This window comes from Parus major, chromosome 22 (assembly GCF_001522545.3).
Source record: "Parus major isolate Abel chromosome 22, Parus_major1.1, whole genome shotgun sequence".
Taxonomy (NCBI): Eukaryota; Metazoa; Chordata; class Aves; order Passeriformes; family Paridae; genus Parus; species Parus major.
Genome location: NC_031790.1, coordinates 1447712 through 1467473, shown reverse-complemented (window position 1 = coordinate 1467473; position 19762 = coordinate 1447712). Strand labels below are relative to the sequence as shown.

Genomic DNA, 19762 nt, shown 5'->3' with positions numbered 1-19762 from the left:
TATCTATCTATCTATCTATCTATCTATCTATCTATCTATCTATCTATCTATCTATCTACCTCCTATATCCCTTTCTCTGTCTATATCCTATGTCCCTTTCTAGGAATTGCAAGAGGAGAACAGAAAGCCAGCATTGCAGGTTGTGATTGGGAATGCAGAGCCCAGATTGCCCAGATGAAGCACCCAGATCTGAGCCTCTCCCCACAAAGCCCCTGCCCCTTGGCCCAGGAGCTGCAGATAAACTCAGGCTCTTCCCCTTAGCTCTCTCTGAGAGATGCAGACAGGCTCAAAGTTGCTCTTTCCTGGCTCTGTTTTGTTGTTTTGTGTGCCTGGTGGTCACTGAATGGCCAGTTGAAGCCAGCTTTGCTTGGTTCTGCTCACAGGAATGAAAACCTGACTTCTTCCAGGGGAAACCAAAGTTCTGGCAACCTTGTGTGGCACAGAAGTATTGTGAGCAGTGAGTTCACACTCCAGCATGCAGAGGAAAAGCAAATATTAGCCTCACTTATTTTCCAGCAACAGGATTATAATTTCCTGACTTTTTCCACAAAAAGCAAGCTAAGGGAGAAGGAGTGTTGTATTATTGGGCTGAAGGACTTTGCACAGACCCTTTGGAATGAAACTTCATCCAAGACAGTAAGAAAAAAACCCCATTCCTTACACAGACTGCAACTGGTGCCTTTACACCCCAGCTTCAATTCAGGTTATTTTTTACGGCAGGGATACTCCAGTTGTTTCTCCATCAGCCAACATGGATATTGTGCCTTTCTCAGTATCCTTCTATCCCTCTTGCCCTTCCCATACCTGCACCTCAAGGCTTTCTGCCCTGCTTTATTACACACTTGAATAAACCCAGTGTTTCTTGCTTGGATGCAGCTCTTGGCTGCCAGAGTGGATGTCAGGGGATGTGGAAATATTGAAGGTGCTGTAGATCACAATGAAGTTAATCTAGGTTTGGTGGAGTTGTGCTGCATGGAATAAGCACAGCTGTCTGAAGAGGTCTGTGTAGCACTTTTGGAGTGTCTGTCTTATGGGCAATCTGCACTGGAATAATGGAATTACAGGCATTTAGGTTGGAAAAGATCTCTTGGATCATTGAGTCCCACCATCCACCTATAAATGATGTCCCTGCGTGGCACCTCCACACCTGTCCAATCCCTCCAGAACTGCTTGGTGGGACCATGTTTTGGTCTGTCCCATGGCCACAGAGCTGCAGAGCCCAGCTCACAGCCACGTGTGCTCTGAGCTCCAGCAGGGTTTCCACAAGGAGCATTTTATACACCTGGAAACTCTGATCCCTGCTGCAAGATCCTGCCAGGATCCCTTCCCTTTCCCAACTGGACCTGGCTGCAGGACCAGAGTGTGGCTGCTGTCTTTTGGAAAGTGCTCTGCATCAAGATGTGAGTCCTTGGCTTTTTTGAGGACTTTTTTAGTGCCACTTGCCAGTTTAATCAGTTTTTTAATCAGCAGCAAATAGGTTTTGAAAGCCCTATAATATATGCTTTAAAAATAACCCAGTAACCCCAAAAACAGAAGAAAAAACCTCCAGAGTTTCCTTACAAGGGATCAAAGGAAGATGCAAAACCATTCTGGAGCCCAGAAGATTTCTTAAATCCAAAGCAAATTTATTAACAACAGCTCTGTGTGGGCAACCACATTTGCAGATGAAAAGTGTGTTTAATGCATTCTCCCAAACCCTTTCTGAGTATGTTTCAGTCATCTTGGCAAGCAGCATTCCAACGTGCTGACATCCTGGCCAGCACCAGCCAGGCCCTTGGGGGCTCCTCCTTAGGAAACAGCTCCAATCCAGCACATCCCAGCATTCACCAAAAAAATTCTGAATTTTGGGGTTTTTTTACATTAGCAACAGGTTTTTGTGTGAATTGATAAATCTTGGTAAAACCACTAGAGGTTAATTGAAAAAGAACAGTTATTTGTAAGCTTGAAAAAAGCAGAATTTAAAAAAAAATGGGAAATAAAACCCCCAAATCTTTCTTTTCATGTTTAGGTAAGGCTGCTTTACATTTTTCTTAGTGGTCCATATTGTTGTCTTACTAACTAAAGCTCCTTACTAACTAAAGCTAAATAAAATCTTACTTTATTTTTCCTGTGGTTTTGCCTGTGTTTTAAGATAGTCAGAAAGCATAAAAGCAGAAGCCCTTTCCATAAAAAAAAACCCTGAAATTGAGCAAGTCACAGATTTTAGTTTCCACGCTTGAAAACCCCAATATTTAATGTCAGAGCCCAACTCAGTGTGATGAGCCACATCCCTCACCCTCAGATATAGGTATGAAATTAGTATTCTGCCTTTACATCCTGCAACTGCATCAAAGGTAACTGAGCAAGGTTTAATTAAAATTCTGATTACTTCTTTATATTCCAGCAAAGCAGAACAAATCCCCAGCTTTGCTCCTCTTTGGAATGACAACTGGAGAATAAATATTCATCTCCAGCATGGTGGCTGAGCCAGTGTTGGGCCAGTGAGCTCAGAGTGTTCCCAGAAAAGATGCAAAGCAGGGCAGTATAAAATTGGTTGGAAGGATCCTCACTGCTGTCTCCTGACGGGTCATATGAAAAATTGGATTAGAAGATTAACTTTGTTTGGAGTTATGGTATCTCACAGGATGAATTTCCTGATAGGAAAATGATGTTTTTTCCTTAGAGGGGAAATCATCAGTGCTGAGCACTCTGTGAGATCTGTGAACAGCTGCTTCAACCCTGAATGTATTTATATCCTGACCTTTTATACATTTAAGTCACCTGGCTGCAAACATAAACACACAAACCCCTAAAGATCCTGTTCCTATAGCAGAGATGGTCACAAATATCTGCTCCAGCTCACAAAGAGGATTTTCTATGTGGGAAAAGTACAAGCCTGTTTCCCTGGTTTTCAGAATTTTGTTTCTCATCACCAGAGACATTTGGTCGCATTTGAGCATTTCTTTCACGCTCCCTGCTTTGTGGTGGTGAGTGTTTTGGTTTTTTGACAGCTTTGCAGGACAAAATTGTTCCCTCAGAGCTTTTCTGATCAGCGTTATCACACCCAGCCACAAGCACAGCCCTCCCTGCGCAGAAGGCTCTGGAAGACACACAGGGGTTGGCTCTACTTACCAAGAGGCATTACTACAAAAAATGGGAGCCAGCAGAGAACGAAGCATCCTACCACTATTCCCAGGGTCTTGGCAGCTTTCTTTTCCCTGGAGAACTTGAGCAGACGCACAGAGAAGTGGTGCTTGCTCTTGGGGTTGGGCGCGGAGCCGCTCGCACCGGGTGCGTTTTTGCGGTGGATGCGGAGGGTCACCTCCTCGGAATGGGATCTCTCCGTCTTCAGCCCAGAGCTCAGCCCTTTGTTTTCCCTTTTGGCCACCACGTAGACACGGCAGTACATCACCAGGATGATGATCAGGGGCAGGTAGAAGGAGCCCAGCGCTGAGAACAAGACGTAGCCAGGCTCCTCAGTGATCTGGCAGATAGTCTCATCCTCGGGGGCCGGCTCCTTCCAGCCAAAAAGGGGCCCGATGGAGATGACCAGGGACAGAGCCCAGACACACAGCAGGGCCAGGAGGCCCCTCCTCTCGGTCACTATGCTGGGGTACCTCAGCGGGTAACTCACCCCGATGTATCGGTCGATGGAGATGATGCAGAGGCTCATGATGGAGGCAGTGCAGCAAAGCACGTCAACAGCTGCCCAGATGTTGCAGAAGATCCTCCCAAAGACCCAGTAGCCCAAAATCTCCATGGTAGCTGAGAAAGGCAGGACGGTAGAAGTCAGGAGGAGGTCAGCTACAGCCAGGTTGATGATGTAATAGTGGGTGACACTCTGGAGGTGTCTGTGGCAGGCTACGGACAGGATAACCAGGATATTCCCCAAAACCCCAAAAACAATCAGCCCCCCTAGAATAACACCCAGTAAGATGGCCTTGGAAATGTTCACGGGCTCCACAGAGTGGGTGCAGTTGGAGCACTCAGAGGAGTTTCCAGGGAGGAAAGCCATGGCTGGAAATGTCCATGTGAGGCTGCTGAACTTTCCAGGCAGGAACAGGGACAAGATCAGTTCTTGGAAGGTCCTATAGGCAACATTTGCCTGGCCTTGCTGGGGAATAGAGTTTTGAAGAATCTCTTAAAACTGCAGCACCAGCAGCAATGAGAAAGATCCAGAAACATATTAGAAAACCTACCTTTGCTCCTACGCTTTCACCAGAATAGCACGGTTGATACTCACCAGTATCGAGTCAAATTTAACTCCTGCATTTTCCTTGGGGTGCACAAATGGGGCTACACAAACCTGAGGCTGTTTATCCCACTTTCCAGGGTTATGTGATGAGAAGTACTGGAGCTGCAGGTTAAAATCATTTCTGTATTTTGGGGAAGGCTCTGTATTTAAGGAAAGTAAATATTCCAAAGGGCCTCCAATTTAGCTTCTGAGAGGAAATCACCGACGCTTTTGACTGCCTGGTGTTAATCCTGATTCTGCCTTAAAATTGGCTTAGAGACCTGACTGGGTAGAGGTTGCTGCTGTGTCTGCTCAGCAATTTTCTTTGAGATACCCATCCTCAGGGTCTAGGCTGTCAGTCAGAGCTTTCCATACTTGGAGCACTCATCAGTCGAGGTCCTGGGCCGCAGATTAAAGCTCATTTACATCAGCTGGCTCTGAGGGGAAGAGTGGAGTTTGCTGTGTGCACAGGGCCGTGCTCTTGCGCTCTCTGCAGATCCTCACCCCCCTGGAGAAGACAAAAACATGAACAATGCGATTCCCAGAAGCCACACTCGCTGCTAGGGTTCCCATATAAGAATAGAGCAGGAGGCTATTTTAGGGCGCTTTCCTCAGGCTGCCTCCAGCCAGTGGAACCAACCTTTTCCAACCCAGCATTGTTTAACAGCAACTGAGAGATCCAAGTGGGTTTTCCTGCCTGAATTTTCCCTTCTTTATGGCGATAGGCATCAATCCTAATTACCAGCTCATCTGCAGAGACCAGCTTTAGGAGAGACAGAAGCCTGCAGGACACAATTCAGGACTATACAAACTGTGAAGCAGATTTAGAAGCCCAGGATTTAATCTCAGGTTTCTTTATTAAGTGAGACCTTTCCCCACTGAAGTGTTAATTCAGCTGAGCTGCCCATTTTGAAAATCTATAGGGAAAAGCAATTCCAAAGCCAAGCAGAAGACGTTGCAAGGAGCAAGCCTCCTAGTGAGTAACACAACATTTCAGAGTATCTGGAAGCCAAGCTCAGCCTTTGCTGACTAAATATGGAGAAAAGGTACCTCGGATGGAAAAGTGAGGATTAGCCTGGGAACCAAGACCTGGGGGGCACGGAGAGGAGGGCTACAAGTGGGAGCTGCAAAACCTTTCCCAGCACCTCCATGTGGATATAGAATTTCCATCTCAAATATTAATCAGATGTGAAAAATCACCATGAAGACTTTGGCTGTAAAACCCCAGATGAGGAAGGACTCTCTAAGTGTCCATGGGATGAGTCCCTCAGATCGTGCTTCCAGCAGCAACAACTGTCCCCTTCCCAAACCTCCACGCTGAACTTCCCTGCAGTTAAAGCATTCCAAACTCTGAAGCCCCGAAATTCCCAGCTCACAGCCAGGGAGGAGGGAGGGAAGGGGGAGATGGATAGGTATCACACTGTGGGAATTCTACTTCAGTGCACTGAAATGAAATTGGATCTTTTATTTTCTTTCCCACCAGATGGAACAAGTTGAGGAATAATCCCAAGGAAGAAAAAGACAAATTATCTAAGCATGAAAAGTGAGTGTTGCATGGAGCATCTCTGAGCATTATAATTGTGGTCATTACAGGGTACAAAATTAGGTCATTATAGGGCTGAGAGAAAACTGAGAAATTATTAATTTGACTTTTAAGCACATGAAGAAAAACTTCCCAGCGAGTCAAGGAGATGCAGCAGAAAGGACTGAGAGAGATTTCCATGCTCCAAACCAAATAATGCCCAGCCTGTGGAGACAGCTGATGCTGGGAAGAGCAGACCCCAGGCTCCCGTGCCCGCCCCACACTCACCTCTTTAGTCTCCAGAAGGCAGCACAGCTCCTCTGAGCATCTGGGAAGGAGATTCAGCACAGCAGGCTCCTCTTTCACACAGGGATGGGACTCCGTGCCTGGAAATCCTCTGCTTTGCTCCCTTTATGTTCCCACTGGTATTCCAGCAGCTGGCAGTGGGGCTGATTCCCTGAATCCCCCGGCTGTGGGGGCTGGCTCCAGGCTCCCTGGAGGGACCCGAGCCCGGATCAGAGCTCAGCTCCACACTGGGAAGGAGCAGCAGGAGCTGTGCTGCCCTGCTGATGTAGCAGAGCAGCAGTCTTACCATTACCGTAATTCACTGCCACTCCCATATTGCCCAGAAAGAAAGAGCACTCTCAAGCGTGGTTTTAAATCTTCTTTTTTTTTCCCACTCAAACTCCTGGTTCCTGCAGAGACCAGAGAGTGGTGGGCAGATAACAAGCTCCTGTTTATGAGATAACAAGAAATTTTGGCGATCTAAAAAGAGAACTTCCTGCAGGACAAACGGAACACGGAGATGAAGGCAGGACACTGCCCGGGGTTCTGCACGGTGGGACAAAGCCCAGCTGACTGGAGATGGGGGTTTAAGGAGGAAATTCCTCCAGCACATTGTGCTGTTAAAGGGAGGTTGATTTTCACGTGGCTCTCAATTGCAGTTTAAAAAAAAAAGTGTCTGAAGAAATCGCTGATGAAGAACAGATACAAAAGTGATGTCCTGAGGTGGACAGAGTGGGATTTCACAGCCAAAGGCCAGCAAACCCTGTAGCCACAAGGTTTGTCCTTGTTCTTGCATGACAGACCCTCCTCCTCTTCCTCTTCCTCCTCCTCCTCTTCCTCCTGGGCAGAGAGGAAAACTTTGGGCTCTTGGGTTCAAGAATTTCATGGACAGAGGTAGATCTGAGTGATGCTCAGATTCCCCCAGGAGAGTACTGAAAGCAGATCTGGGCTTGCCAGAAGCCCTGATCACTGCTCCAACAAATTCAGAGTGCCTGCTTGCTGCTGGAGGAGAAATGATAAAAGCAGCTCCCAGGAAGCTGCAATTTGTGCAGGTTGGGCAAAGAGTTTGGGACAATGTAGTGACCCTTGTGGCAGCTCCAGCTACACCATTGTTTGCTGCCTGTGTGAGGGTAAAAAACCCCATGAGAACAAACAGCAAAGTGAGGGGGTGGGGGAAAAAATTCAAGCTAATTTTGAGGAACTTGCAAACGATAAAAATGAGGTGATTTTTAAATGCTCAGCTGCTGTTTCTCCACAGTTTTCTTGGCTCCTGTTCCGTTGCACATCTACAGAAGGTCTTACACTGGTTTTTGGAGGCTGCTTGGAGGTCTCGTCCTTCCCTGAGTAACAAAGGTGCTGGGACAGAGCAAATCCTAAATGGATGGAGGGATTCTGGAGTTATTAAAGACCCTTGAAGGCTGTGATTTGAGCAGGTTCATTTTAGATGCCTGTCTTCAGATGAGCTCTGTTTCCATCGATCCATTGGGAAATGAGTCAAAATAAATGGGAAAGGAGCTGAACCCCACCCTGGGTTTTGTTTCTACAGGTACACACTTTGCCATACTGGTGGCTTGTTCCAGGCTCTTAAATGCACAATGGAAATAAATACATTTATATTCATGACTTTAGTCATTAATATACTCAATATATCAGCTCATCTGTGAGTAATGCCCTTGTTAGGGGACATCTTTCCAGAGTGGAGGGAAGCAGAAGGAAGGGACTGCAGATTTTTTCCTAAAATCCTCAGAGAAAAATGAATTTATGGCAGTGAAGAGCTCGTACCCCTGGAGACCACCAAGAGCCTGAGGTCAGAGGGTCATTAAACACAGTGCAGGGTGTCCCCAGGCAGGGAGGGACAGGGCAGGATTTGTGCCACATCAGCCTTGGTGAAGCTTTGTGCTTGGCTCTGGCAAGACATGCTGGAATTGTCTGTGTCCAGTTTAAAAGTCTGGGATGAATCAAAGTTTGGGAGAAAGCAGAGAGAGGGATGCAAGTCTAGAAAACAAAAGGAGGAGCTGTGGGTAGCACCCACAAATCAGATCCTGTGTGGTGTTGTTATTGATAAACTATGAGTAATTAATAATTTTATTAATTAGATATATCTTATAAAATAATAGTATTTAATAAATGATAATTTTATTAAGATAAAATTATTTTATGTTTATATATAATATATAAACATAAAAACATTTATAAATATATAATATATTTATAATCTACAAAATATATAATATCTAATATATAATATATAATATACATATACATAATAATATATGTTCTTATATTTAAATATATAAATTATATATAGAACATAAAATATATATCTATATAGTATATATAATACATATAATATATAATGTATAAATAAATGTATTTATATATTTTTATACATATATTCTTATTTTTAAATATTTATATTACTATATTTTATTAATGTAGATATTAATAAATAATTATTAATAGTATTGATAACATATTCATTAATTATAATTATGAGTAATTATACTCATTAGCACGAGATGGTCCCTAGGGAGAGCTCCTGGCAATCCACAGCAGCTCAGCTGTTTCTGAGCTAAAAAAATGTTAAAATCAGAGCCTTAAATCCCAACTTTTGGGCAGCAATTGTGTTTTCATTACAAATATCTCATGAAAAGGCCCGAATCCAATTGTTTGTGTGTCTGATGGCATTTGATGAAGTGTTGTTGGTAATCTGCTCAGCTCAGTGCCAGACCATGCAGGCAGCTGGCCCAGGAGTGAGGGAACTTCTCTGAGGTGCTCCAGGCCTTGCAATTATTATTTACTTGCCCAGAAAGAAGTGAAAATGGTGGTTTTGATGAATCATCCCCCACATTTTAGCAAGGGTTCGACTTCTGTTTGGGTAAGAAAGAAAACCCACCCAAAGGCAAGAGATGTTAAATGTTGTCTATTAAACTCGAAGCTGGACTCATTCCACTGTCTTTTAGGACTAGGACAGCCTGAAGCTTTTAGCATGGCTGAGCTGAAGATAAACTGGGAAATTCTGAGTGTTTAGAAAGGAAAAAACCCAACCCAGCATAGGGACTCTGAGTGAGCATTCAAAATGTGGATTAAAAAGTGGATTGGGCATAAAAAAAGGCTGAAATTTTCAAACAAGGTAGATCTGTCTGTGATCTCATACTTAATGATAACATGTCTAAGTATTAGAGGTTTCTCTGTCTTGGGATTCATAGGGACTTTTCACCATGTTCCTAAATCACTTAAGCACAGGCTGGTTAAACATGACTTATGTTTTTGCATTTATTTATGCTTTTGCATAAATCAAGGCAGCCTCATTAAAACTCAGGGTACCTCCTTAATTCTCCACAGATGAAGATTTGGGCCACTGGATTTTGTGTACAGCTGAAGCTCTGAAAGCTGCCTAATTACTGAGAGGAGCTGTTAAATGTTTATTCCTGTGTAATTCACAACAAATTTCCTGGTTTGTTTTATTAGCTGGATGATCTGATAAAAGCTGCCCACATATGGAGGACAGGGCTCTTTTGTAGCCTCAGGAATACTGATTTTACCTAGAGTTGGAATAAATCTACCCAGAAATGAACGCTTGCCTCAGTTTCCATCCCTCCTCTCCCTCTGCCAGTCCCATCCTGGCACTGCTGCTTCCCTCAGCTGAGACTTCATAACACTTTTCTGTGCTTTAGCTCAACATTCATCTTTAATATGTAAAATAGTTGGGGGAAATTGAAGATGTGTCTAAATCATGCCTTTCTCAGACTCGTTTAAATCCTTCCTTCATCCTTTCATCTGCTGCCTGCCCACCTGTGAGAAGCCACGAGATCCAATGCCCTGGAACACCTCCTTCATCCCAATGACTTGATTTCATCACCAAGGCATCTCCCTCCATCTCCCTTTCCCAATCCAGCTTTTGGCAAGGCAAGGTCCCCTCTAGGGCCAGAGCTCTGACAGTGTGTCCTGTGTGGCACATCCAGCTCTTTGTGCAGTGCAGGTCACAATCCATAAAACAGAAATAAACCCAGAGTTCTGCTTTATCTTTCCTGAATCTGAGCTAGATTTAGGCTTGGTCCTGTGCCTCAGCACTCACCACAGGCCTCTAAGATTTCCTTACCATCAAGGGCATGCCGTGCAGTAAATCTCTTAGGGAAACATGGCTCTGAAAAACCCCAGGGAAAAAATTCTGTCTTTATTCTTATTCCAGAGGGGCTGGAAGCTGCTGTGAGTGTATTGTCCCCTGTTTTGGCTGATTGTCCAGGCTCAGAACTCTCTTGCCACATGACTTTGTGTATAATTCTGTCATCTCTGCTGAGCCTCCACCTCCCTCCTGTGCTCCCAACTGCAGTTTGTGTTTAAACAATCCTCCAAGCAGCCCAGCCCACAGCGATGCTACGTTTGACAAATGGAGCCTCTCATCTCCAAGGAGCTGTGGTACTTGGGGACTGTAAATGCAAAGCTCGTGTCACCCTCTGCCATCCCTGGGCAGCAACTGCTAGGAAAAAAATTGTTTAGGGGAAGGATGGGAAAGAATGTGCTTTTAGTGATGTATCAGTCTTTCCATAGGCACATATTTACCCATTATTTGCTTATCACCACATCTTGTCTGAGATCCCCTTGGAAGGAAAGGGGCCCGAGCTGATGACAGCAGAAGTCAGCAGCTTGGGAAGGAATGTGGCAGCAGAGTCCTCTTGGCTGTGTGTCCCTGTGAGCAGAGCTGGCCTGGGCAGGGAGGAGATCCAAAGTCCCCCAAGTCAGAGGCAGCAGCTGGAGCCCCAGAAGTGTCTGTTGAGCTCACTGGGCTCTTCCTCTCATGGGTAGACACTGTCATGCCAGGACAGATCAGGCTAATTTAGGAGCCTGTCACACAGCGGGCAGCACAGGATGTTCCAGACAAAGAGACATTTGTAGAACAAGCCCACAAGTCTACAGAAGACCAGACAATCAACATCATACCTGTGCAAGACCTCTGGAGCTGCTGCTTTAACCTTTCCCAGGCCAACCTGTTGCCCTGGCAGCCTCCTCCTCAGCTGGTGGGTTTGGCCAGGCAGAGGATGAACCACTCCTGCCTCCTGCTGCACTCCCTGCTCCTTCTCACACCTGCTCTGTTGTGTCTGAAGCACAACCCCTTCAGCTCAGCCCTGAACAGAAGAGAGCATTAATTAAGATATTTGTTCCTAATTAAGGTATTAAGGTATTGCCATAACACCAACAAAGAGCACGGCTTTATTCTCTCTCTGCTTATGGGTTTTGTAGCATTGGGTGCAGGTGGTGAGGTGACACTACCATCCCAAAAACACCTCCAGAGAGGAGAGTGTCTGGGCTACAATCACACTCACACACACTCACTCACAGACACACACACTCACTCACAGACACACACACTCACACACACTCACGGACGCACACTCACTCACACACACTCACACACATACACACACACTCACTCACACACATACACACAGACACACTCACTCACAGACACACACACACACACTCACTCACGGACGCACACTCACTCACACACACTCACACACATACACACACTCACTCACGGACGCACACNACACACACTCACTCACGGACGCACACTCACTCACACACACTCACACACATACACACACTCACTCACGGACGCACACACTCACAGACACACACACACACTCACTCACGGACGCACACACACTCACACACACTCACACCCTCACGGACGCACACACACACTCACTAACACACATACACACACACACACTCACTCATGGACGCACACTCACACACACTCACTCACAGACACACACACTCACTCACACACATACACACACACTCATGGACGCACACACACACTCACACACACACACTACATACACTCACACTCTCACACACACACTCACACACACTCACTCACAGATGCACACTCACACACACACACACTCACTCACGGATGCACACTCACGCACACTCACGCACACACACACACTCTCACACACACACACACTCACTCACTCACGGATGCACACTCACGCACACGCACACTCACGCACACACACACACTCACACACTCACACACACACTCACACACTCACACTCACACACCACAGACAGCTGAGCGACAGCCCAGAGCCAGGAAAGGTCTCTGTATGGAGCTCCCATGGGGTTCATTGCAGCCACACACTGAAGGGGCCTAGGAACAAAGCCAGCGAGCAATGGAGGGGCCAGGGATGGGCTGGGGGGTGGAGCTGAGGGTCGGGGTCCAATAGGAACAGAGTAAATTGGTGCATAGGCGGGGCCAGGGGCAGGGGGAGCCAATGGGATCACAGGGGCGGGGCATTGCAGCAAACTGGGGCCAATGGGGAAGCAGGGAAAGGAGAACTTTCTAGAGAAAGGACAAATAAGGTAAAAAAGGGAAGGGACAACCCCCAGGCCAGCTGGGTACATAGAACTGGGGTACGGTAACATGGTGGTGCAAAGAACTGTGGGAAAAACTTTTTCCTACAAGCTTTATGTGGGGGAAAACCTTCCTTTCATGCTTTAATTTCACACCTTAGAGGCCTCCTTCCACACCATCACTGCCTCTGTGCTCCAGGGTCTCCACAGGGTCTTTCCCTCAAGAAGCTCGAGTTAGAAGCTTCCATGCACCTTGTACTGCAACCAAAACCATTTTCCATTTCTTCTTTAATCTGCACTAATTGCCTTAAATTAAGGCTGTCTGTAGAAATGTACACAGTTTGTATATTTGATGGGATGCCAGCAGACATAGGTGCTTGAGAGACACCAGACAGATTTTTATTCTCTTGAAGGAACAAGCTGGAGCTTTCTTCCGAAGGACGTGAGCATTTTAATGATATGTTTTCTTCTGTTTTTTTGTTTTTTGTTTTTTTTTTTTTTCTTCTTTCTTTTCTGGCTCTCTGATGGTTATTACTAAAATACACACACCAATAATTCCCTTCCTCTGAGCCAGGCTCTCATGGCTGCAGAATGCAATTACCACAAATTAACGTCTCAGGAAAAACAAAGAGACAACAAAAAGCTCAAAAAAAAACCCCAAACAAACCTTCCCAACTGCTTGGGAATTTAAAACTCTACTTAAAGCACCAGACAGGCAAGGGTGGTAATAAGATTTGCAAAGCAAAATGGTTTTACACATTAAAGAGCACCAGGGGAAGGGATTCATTCTCCTGCTCTGCCCTGCTCAGGTGAGACCTCATCTGCAGAGCTGCCTCCAGATCTGGGGACATCAAGAGGATGTGGAGCTGCTGGAGAGAGGCCAGAGGAGGCCATGGAGATGCTCCAAGGGCTGAAGCCAGGCTGGGAAAGCTGGGAATGTTCACCTGGAGAAAGGAAAGCTCAAGAGAGAGCTCAGAGCCCCTTGCAGAGCCTGAAGGGGCTCCAGGAGAGCTGGAGAGGGACTGGGGACAAGGGTTGGAGGGACAGGACACAGGGAACGACTCCCACTGCCACAGGGCAGGGATGGATGGGATATTGGGAGGGAATTCCTGGCTGGGAGGGTGGTTATAAATTCTAATTGAAAATGGGAAAGGCACCACAGACTGTTCCATGGGTATGGATGGGTTTCTGTCCAGAGGAACAGAAGGTTTTGTGGCTGGGCCAATAGCATTCAGGTTCTGATTTCATGGCAGTGGAGAGTCAGCCTCAGGAGTTGTCTCCTGGGTTCTGTTCCCAGCTCCCCAGCAGACATTTATGTCGCCTATGCTTTAAGATAGTCAGAATTTACTGTTAATGAAAACAGTATTTCTTAGCATTGCACGGTTGTTAATGTTCAATAAATGCCTCCTTATTTCACAGCTGTAAGATGTCAGCAATTCCCTTGATACCCCTTATATATAATGTATATATATATATGTATGGGTTGGGTTTTTTTTAAATTTTTTTTATGAAGTGTTCTCTGGGTTTTAGTGCAGTGAGGAACATTGGCTTGGGCATGTGGCAAAGTGATTTGTAGAGATGTTCTGTGGTCCTTTGTGAGCTGGCACATGGTTGTTGATGTTCACACAGGACTGGGCTTTGATTTAGGTGCACTTGATCACTCTTGGAAAGATGACCAAAATAGCAAGAGGCTTTATAGCTGCTGGTTTGGAGCGTTTTCCCTGGCTTATGGTGGTCACTCCAAAGGCAGATGAGTCCTAATCATATCCTTGTCAGAAAATCCTCCTTCCCTGGATCTTCAAAACCCACACTTGTAGAAATATGGATTTCTCAGGCTGCTCTCTACCTTGAAACTGGTTCCCCACCAATGCCCCCAGTCTGGTTGGAGTCAGTGCCAGTATTTTGGTCTTTATATACCAAAGAATGGAGCCAAACCAAAGATATTCCCTCCAAAAATAATTCAGACAAATACTACACAGAATTCCTGTGACTCAGCTTGAGAGAGACCCATCTCAGGTGCTGGGTTTTACAATTAAACCTTGTCCTAAAGTCAGTGTGATGCAAGGAGGGGCAGGAAGTGGTGACATCTCTCATTTTTAATGCCTGGTTCTAGGCACAGTACTAAGTACCTGGAGGAAAGGACTAACTGCTGACTTATTTAAGTTCTTGTTTCATAACCAAAAATTCCCTTGCCTAGGACAGTGATCCAGCAGAGGTTTGAATTTACAAAGCATCTGTGTGGATTTTCTGAGCCTGTGTAGGGAGTGTTGCTCCTTTTGCTGTTGATTTGACTGCTGGTTTATCAGGCTGAGGAGATGAAAAATGTCCCTATTGCCTAATATTTGAGCCTGGTTTGTTTAGGATTAATTCTACCACTGCTGCTGCTGCTACTACAACTAATAATACAACACCAGAGTTCCCAGTATCTAGGGACACACATTTTCTAAACCTTATCTCCAAAAAGCTGGGGTTCAAACGCTGACTTATTTTAGCAAAAGAGATATTAATTTTAGATTATATTTTAAAACTGTAAAAATCACACCCATCACTCATCTTTCTTGTGCCTTGCAGGAAAATAACAAATGTCATGAAATGCTGGAGGCAGCTCCAGCTCTGGAATATCACAAACTCCTCAATTCTGCACTAAACTGCCCCTAAGAAATAAGATTTCACTGGGGAGTGGGGGTAACCTGAGACACAGAGATTAAATAATGTCTTCCCTGAGCACAGAATTGACCCCAGACATCCCAAATAACCTCCTGCTCTGCCCTCTTGGCTTTTCCATTCTTGTTGGTGCCACAAGTCTGAGCCAGCTGTAAAACTTCCGCTGCTTTGGGTTCCCATCAAGACTCAGAGCTGGCCTGCACAGAATAATGGCCCTGTCACAGCCCAACGTGGTGCCTTTAAATTCAGTGCTGGTGACCCCTGGCAAGGTACAAGGGACACTTGCTGCTGGAATTACTCCTTGGATATGTTCCTGTATTTATTTCTCCCCATATGCTACAGCGTATTTCACAAATATGACATTTATTTGAGATCGAGGTAACAAATAGCACAGGAGTATGAGAAGAAAAGGATGAATCATAAAATGAATCATGGAGTGGTTTGGGTAGGAAACGACCTTCAGGATGATCCATCCCTACCCCTCAGCCATGGCAGGGACAGCTCTCACTGTCCCAGGCTGCTCCAAACCCCATCCAGCCTGGCTTTGGGCACTTCCAGGGATCCAGGAACAGCCACGGCTTCTCTGAGAATTCCATCCCAGCCCCTCCCCATCCTCACAGGGGACAATTCCTTCCCAGTATCCCATCCATCCCTGCCCTCTGGCAGTGGGAAGCTCCTTGTTTTCTCATTCCTTGGTCCCCAGTCCCTCTCCAGCTCTCCTGGAGCCCCTTTAGGCACTGGAAGGGGCAGTCTCTGTGTGTATTCACTCTCTCAGGCTGAGGATTTGCTGACTTATTCCATGTAATGTGGCATATTGGGAATGTCTTCGTTTTAAACAAAGCTGCTGCCTTGCATTTAGCTCCATTTAAAGTGTTTAAAAGCAGCTGCTTATTTGTGGTCAGCTTAAATTTCCCTGTAACTCCATTAGGAAAAGAAAAAAGCTCAGAATGAGAAATAATTAAAGCCTTTCTAATGTGTTATAGGAGGGTGTGGGGGGGAGTGGAATATCAGTGCAAGCTCTTCCAGGTTTCAGATTAACTTTATTATTTAGTGCAAATGAGAATCTGTCTTGAACAAATTCATTAGAGGTCCTGGTGGTCCCTGAATTCCCCTGTGCTGATGTGACTGCAGCTGTGGGAAACAGGGAGCTCTGACTCCTCAGGTGTTCCCCACTGCCTGCAAACCATCCAAAACCCATGGAAAGCAGCAGCAGCAGCATAAGAAAATTTGGGCTTTTTTTGGTCCAAAGAACAATCCTGATGGCTGCATCATCAAAAACAGGACAGCTGCTGTTTTGTTCATAAAAACCCCAGATGGAGAGCTTCTCCCAGCTCTGCTTGCAGCTTTATTCCTTTTGGTTTAATCTTGATTTTGCTGATGTTTGTATTCTAGCATTGCAGGAGGCAAGAGTTCAACAACTCCCCTCTGAAATAGGACATTTCTCTTTATTCCCAGCTAGGAGCATTCCCAACATCTTGGGAATGCAGCCTGCACACCAAAGCAGCACATCTGACAACAAATCTCCTTCTCAGGAAGGCAGCCTCCTTTCCTGGTGCTCCAGAAGATTGCATTTCATCTGCAGGAGTTCTGGAAACAGCATTTGGGTATTACAGTAAATATCTCTGTGGCTGGAAAACAATCCAAGGAAAATTCTTCCCTCTCTGCAGTCAGGCAGGGACTGGATCCATTCATTTACCTCAAATTGCTCTGGTTTTGTAACACAGGTTTCGCTGCAGGGAACAGGTACAACGATATCCAACAGGAGGCACATAGGAGAGAAAAGCAATGGACCCATTTTCCATTTGCATGGATTTATTGCTAGTTAAAGATGCTCTCAGGGCGCTGGTGTGGTGAGGAATTACAGTTTTTCTGGTTAGCAGCCAGGCACAGCAGTGAGCTGGGATCAGCCTGGCTTACCAGGGAGACAGACTTTCACCATTATCCCAGTTTTAATTCTGCATTCATAGATATTTCCTGACACCGACTCACCAGACTGGGAAGAAGTCCAGGACTTCAGACATCAAGGTCAGGAAAGCACATGATGAAGATGCTTGTCAAGACCTCCTGCCTGAGCTGGATTTGGTCAGGAAGCCCCTAAAGAAAGCAGTGAGATCTCATGAAGGCAGGGTAATTTCTGCCAGCTCAGGCCTGTCTCACACCTTGTGGAGTCAATCCTGCTGATTGGGAGAGAGGATGGGCAAAGCAAGATGTGGTCACTGCAGCTGGGGATTGAGGGGAAAAAGCTGGTTCCAAAGTTAACCAAGAGATCCATCCCTGACCCGACTTTCTCTCACGCCAGGACTCTCCCGTGGATGGAGCAGGGAGGGGCTCAGTTTTTGTTAAAGTGAAGCAGCAGGAAGAGGGATCAGGGCTCAGGGGACAGCAGGGACTGCTGAGCTGGCAACTTGAGGAGTTTTTCAAAGCCTGTGGTTTAACCCCGGATGAATTCACATTTTCTGAGTAATCCCCAAAAGCAAAGCTCGTTGCCGTGCAGCAGCGATGCTCCCAAATCCCCGTCTTCCCCAGTAGCAGTGACTGCTGCCCAGCCCCAGCCAGAGCCTCCAGGCTGCACCAAGGCAAGGAGCAGAGCCTTGTTTTGGGAGAAAAGCTGGAAATCCAGACAGCCTTGAAAATCCTGGGGGGAGAGGATCAGGCTCCATTGCAAGGAAAGGAGCAATTTGAAGAGAATAACTATGGATTTCTACAGCAACACTGCTGATTTCTCTTGTTCAAATCCATGGGTTTAAGAGCTGCTGTGAAGGGAAAGGGAGCTGTGAAAACCTAAAGCTTTTTGCCTGCAGCAAATTTATCCAGAGGCTACATTATATCCAGGGTTTTTTCCTTCAGATAATTTGTTGGCAAAGCAAATGCAGCTTCAGCAAGGTTGGGCTTTTGTTCTCAGTAAAATAACTTGGCTGGAGGATCAGCCTTTGACTGTAAGTGTTCCTGTCATCTCACAAAATATTTGAAATAAAAGGATGCTGGACTGTTCTTTTAGAGTTGGGTCCAAGAACCAGCTCCAAACCTGAGCAGTATCTGAGCTCTCAGGGCTCAGACATGGCTCAGATCTTTAAATCTTTTGGGGGCTGATTTGGTTTTTCCCTGGATGCTCCATGTGCTGGTTCCAGCCAGGGAATTGTATGTCTGTGAATGATGATGTGCTTCTGGTTGTAGACCCCAGTCCAGGGGAGGTTTTACTGCAACAAAACCTTTTCCCATAGTTAGTTTTCCCAAGGAAAGGAAAACTTTGAGCTCCAGATTAAGGGGATGACCAGTCAGAAACACGGACAATGCCTGAGAAAGGTGAAACCACACTGTGCTGATGTGACTTGACAGTATCTTTAAAAGAAGGATGGGAAAGAATTACCTGTTTTGATGAAGAAATTATAAAAATACATGGAAAAAGAGAGGAAGTGTTTAATTGTATGGGGAATGTATGCAAATGTGCAGTTGACACCAGAAATCAGGTGAAGAAGAAACTGTATATTCTAGAAATTCATAGGAGTTCTTGGAACTTCCCTGATCCCAAAAATAGACTGGGTTTGGAGTGGCACAGGAGAGAACAACACCCAGGAAAGTTCTGAAATGTATCCACTGATCCACCACACCCTGATTCGGAAAAAGACTTGAACTGACAACAATTGAAAATGAAATCCATTTTATCATTTGTATTTTGCTCAGTAATAGGATTTCTGGAATGGACAGCCTTGAGAGGGGCAGCATTAGGAGCCTCTTCCCATGTAATCAAGCTGTAAAAAATCACTTTTGTCAGGACTGAAGGGATGTTCCTCCCAAATCAACCTGCACTGAGATCCTCCACAGCCCATCCCTCCCTGATGGGATCTGATCCCAGATCCCCACTTGTTGCTGGGACAAATCTTTACATCCTAATTGTTATGCTGTCAAACAAATTATATTAATTAGTGCTCCTCATCCTCCTACCCCACGTGCCTGGCAGGTTTCCACCGATCCTTTCAGCCCATTGTGCAGTCAAGTAAAAAATGCAGCTCTGAGACAGAGAACAAGTCCTGCTGTGCACAGATTACATTTGCTGTAGATTTTTCTTTCCCAAACTGTCAGATATCTACAAACTGTTCATACTTAGGTTTTAATGAATAGCACAGCTCAGCTCTTAGAATGGCTGCATGATGATTTCAACCAACCTATTTAAGGTGGGATCCACCTTAAAAAGTGGCTGAAGTTTCTAATAATTTCTAAGAGCAACTTCCTTTCTGTAAGCAAAGAGAACTATTTTTCTTCCAAACTCTTTCCATCAGTAGATATTGATCACTTAACCAAGCCAGCCTTTCAGCTGTGAAAGGCCTTTGATTAAAATTTCCCTTGGCAGTGCCTTGGATTAGATATTTTATCATCATCATGAATACTAAACCACCATAATGTAAAAAAAGGAAATGAAATGAGGAGAAGAAATGATGAAGAAGTGGAAAATTGCGTATTAAATGCCAGACACACTCTTAGATACTCCTGGCCCACTTTACATATTGTACAGTCACTTAAAAGAAAATCTCAGGGCTAAAAAAATTCTATTTAATGTAAGCATTCTGAGTAGCACCTGTAAATCTTACTGGGGTTGTTAAGAGGCTGCAGATTTTCTGCTGTGTTCTTGTGGTAATTGGAATTCTCTCTCTGCCTCAAAAAACTGAGAGCAATTGAATAGCAAACAACCTGTCCACCACAAAATCTGCTCT

The 19762-nt window shown here is 45.3% G+C and overlaps 1 protein-coding gene across 1 annotated transcript in view; it reads right to left on the bottom strand.

Moving 5' to 3' along the window:
* Positions 1–6527, bottom strand: part of ADRA1A (adrenoceptor alpha 1A) — a 20939-nt gene extending 14412 nt beyond the window's left edge. Inside the window, exons 1-2 of the mRNA XM_015648620.2 lie at positions 6024–6527; positions 3112–4721 (exon numbers count right to left, since the gene is read on the bottom strand). Coding sequence (XP_015504106.1) covers positions 3112–3994 — 883 coding nt within the window. The 5' untranslated portion in view covers positions 3995–4721; positions 6024–6527. The remainder of the gene's footprint in view (positions 1–3111; positions 4722–6023) is intronic.
* Between the last annotated feature and the right edge of the window lie 13235 nt (positions 6528–19762).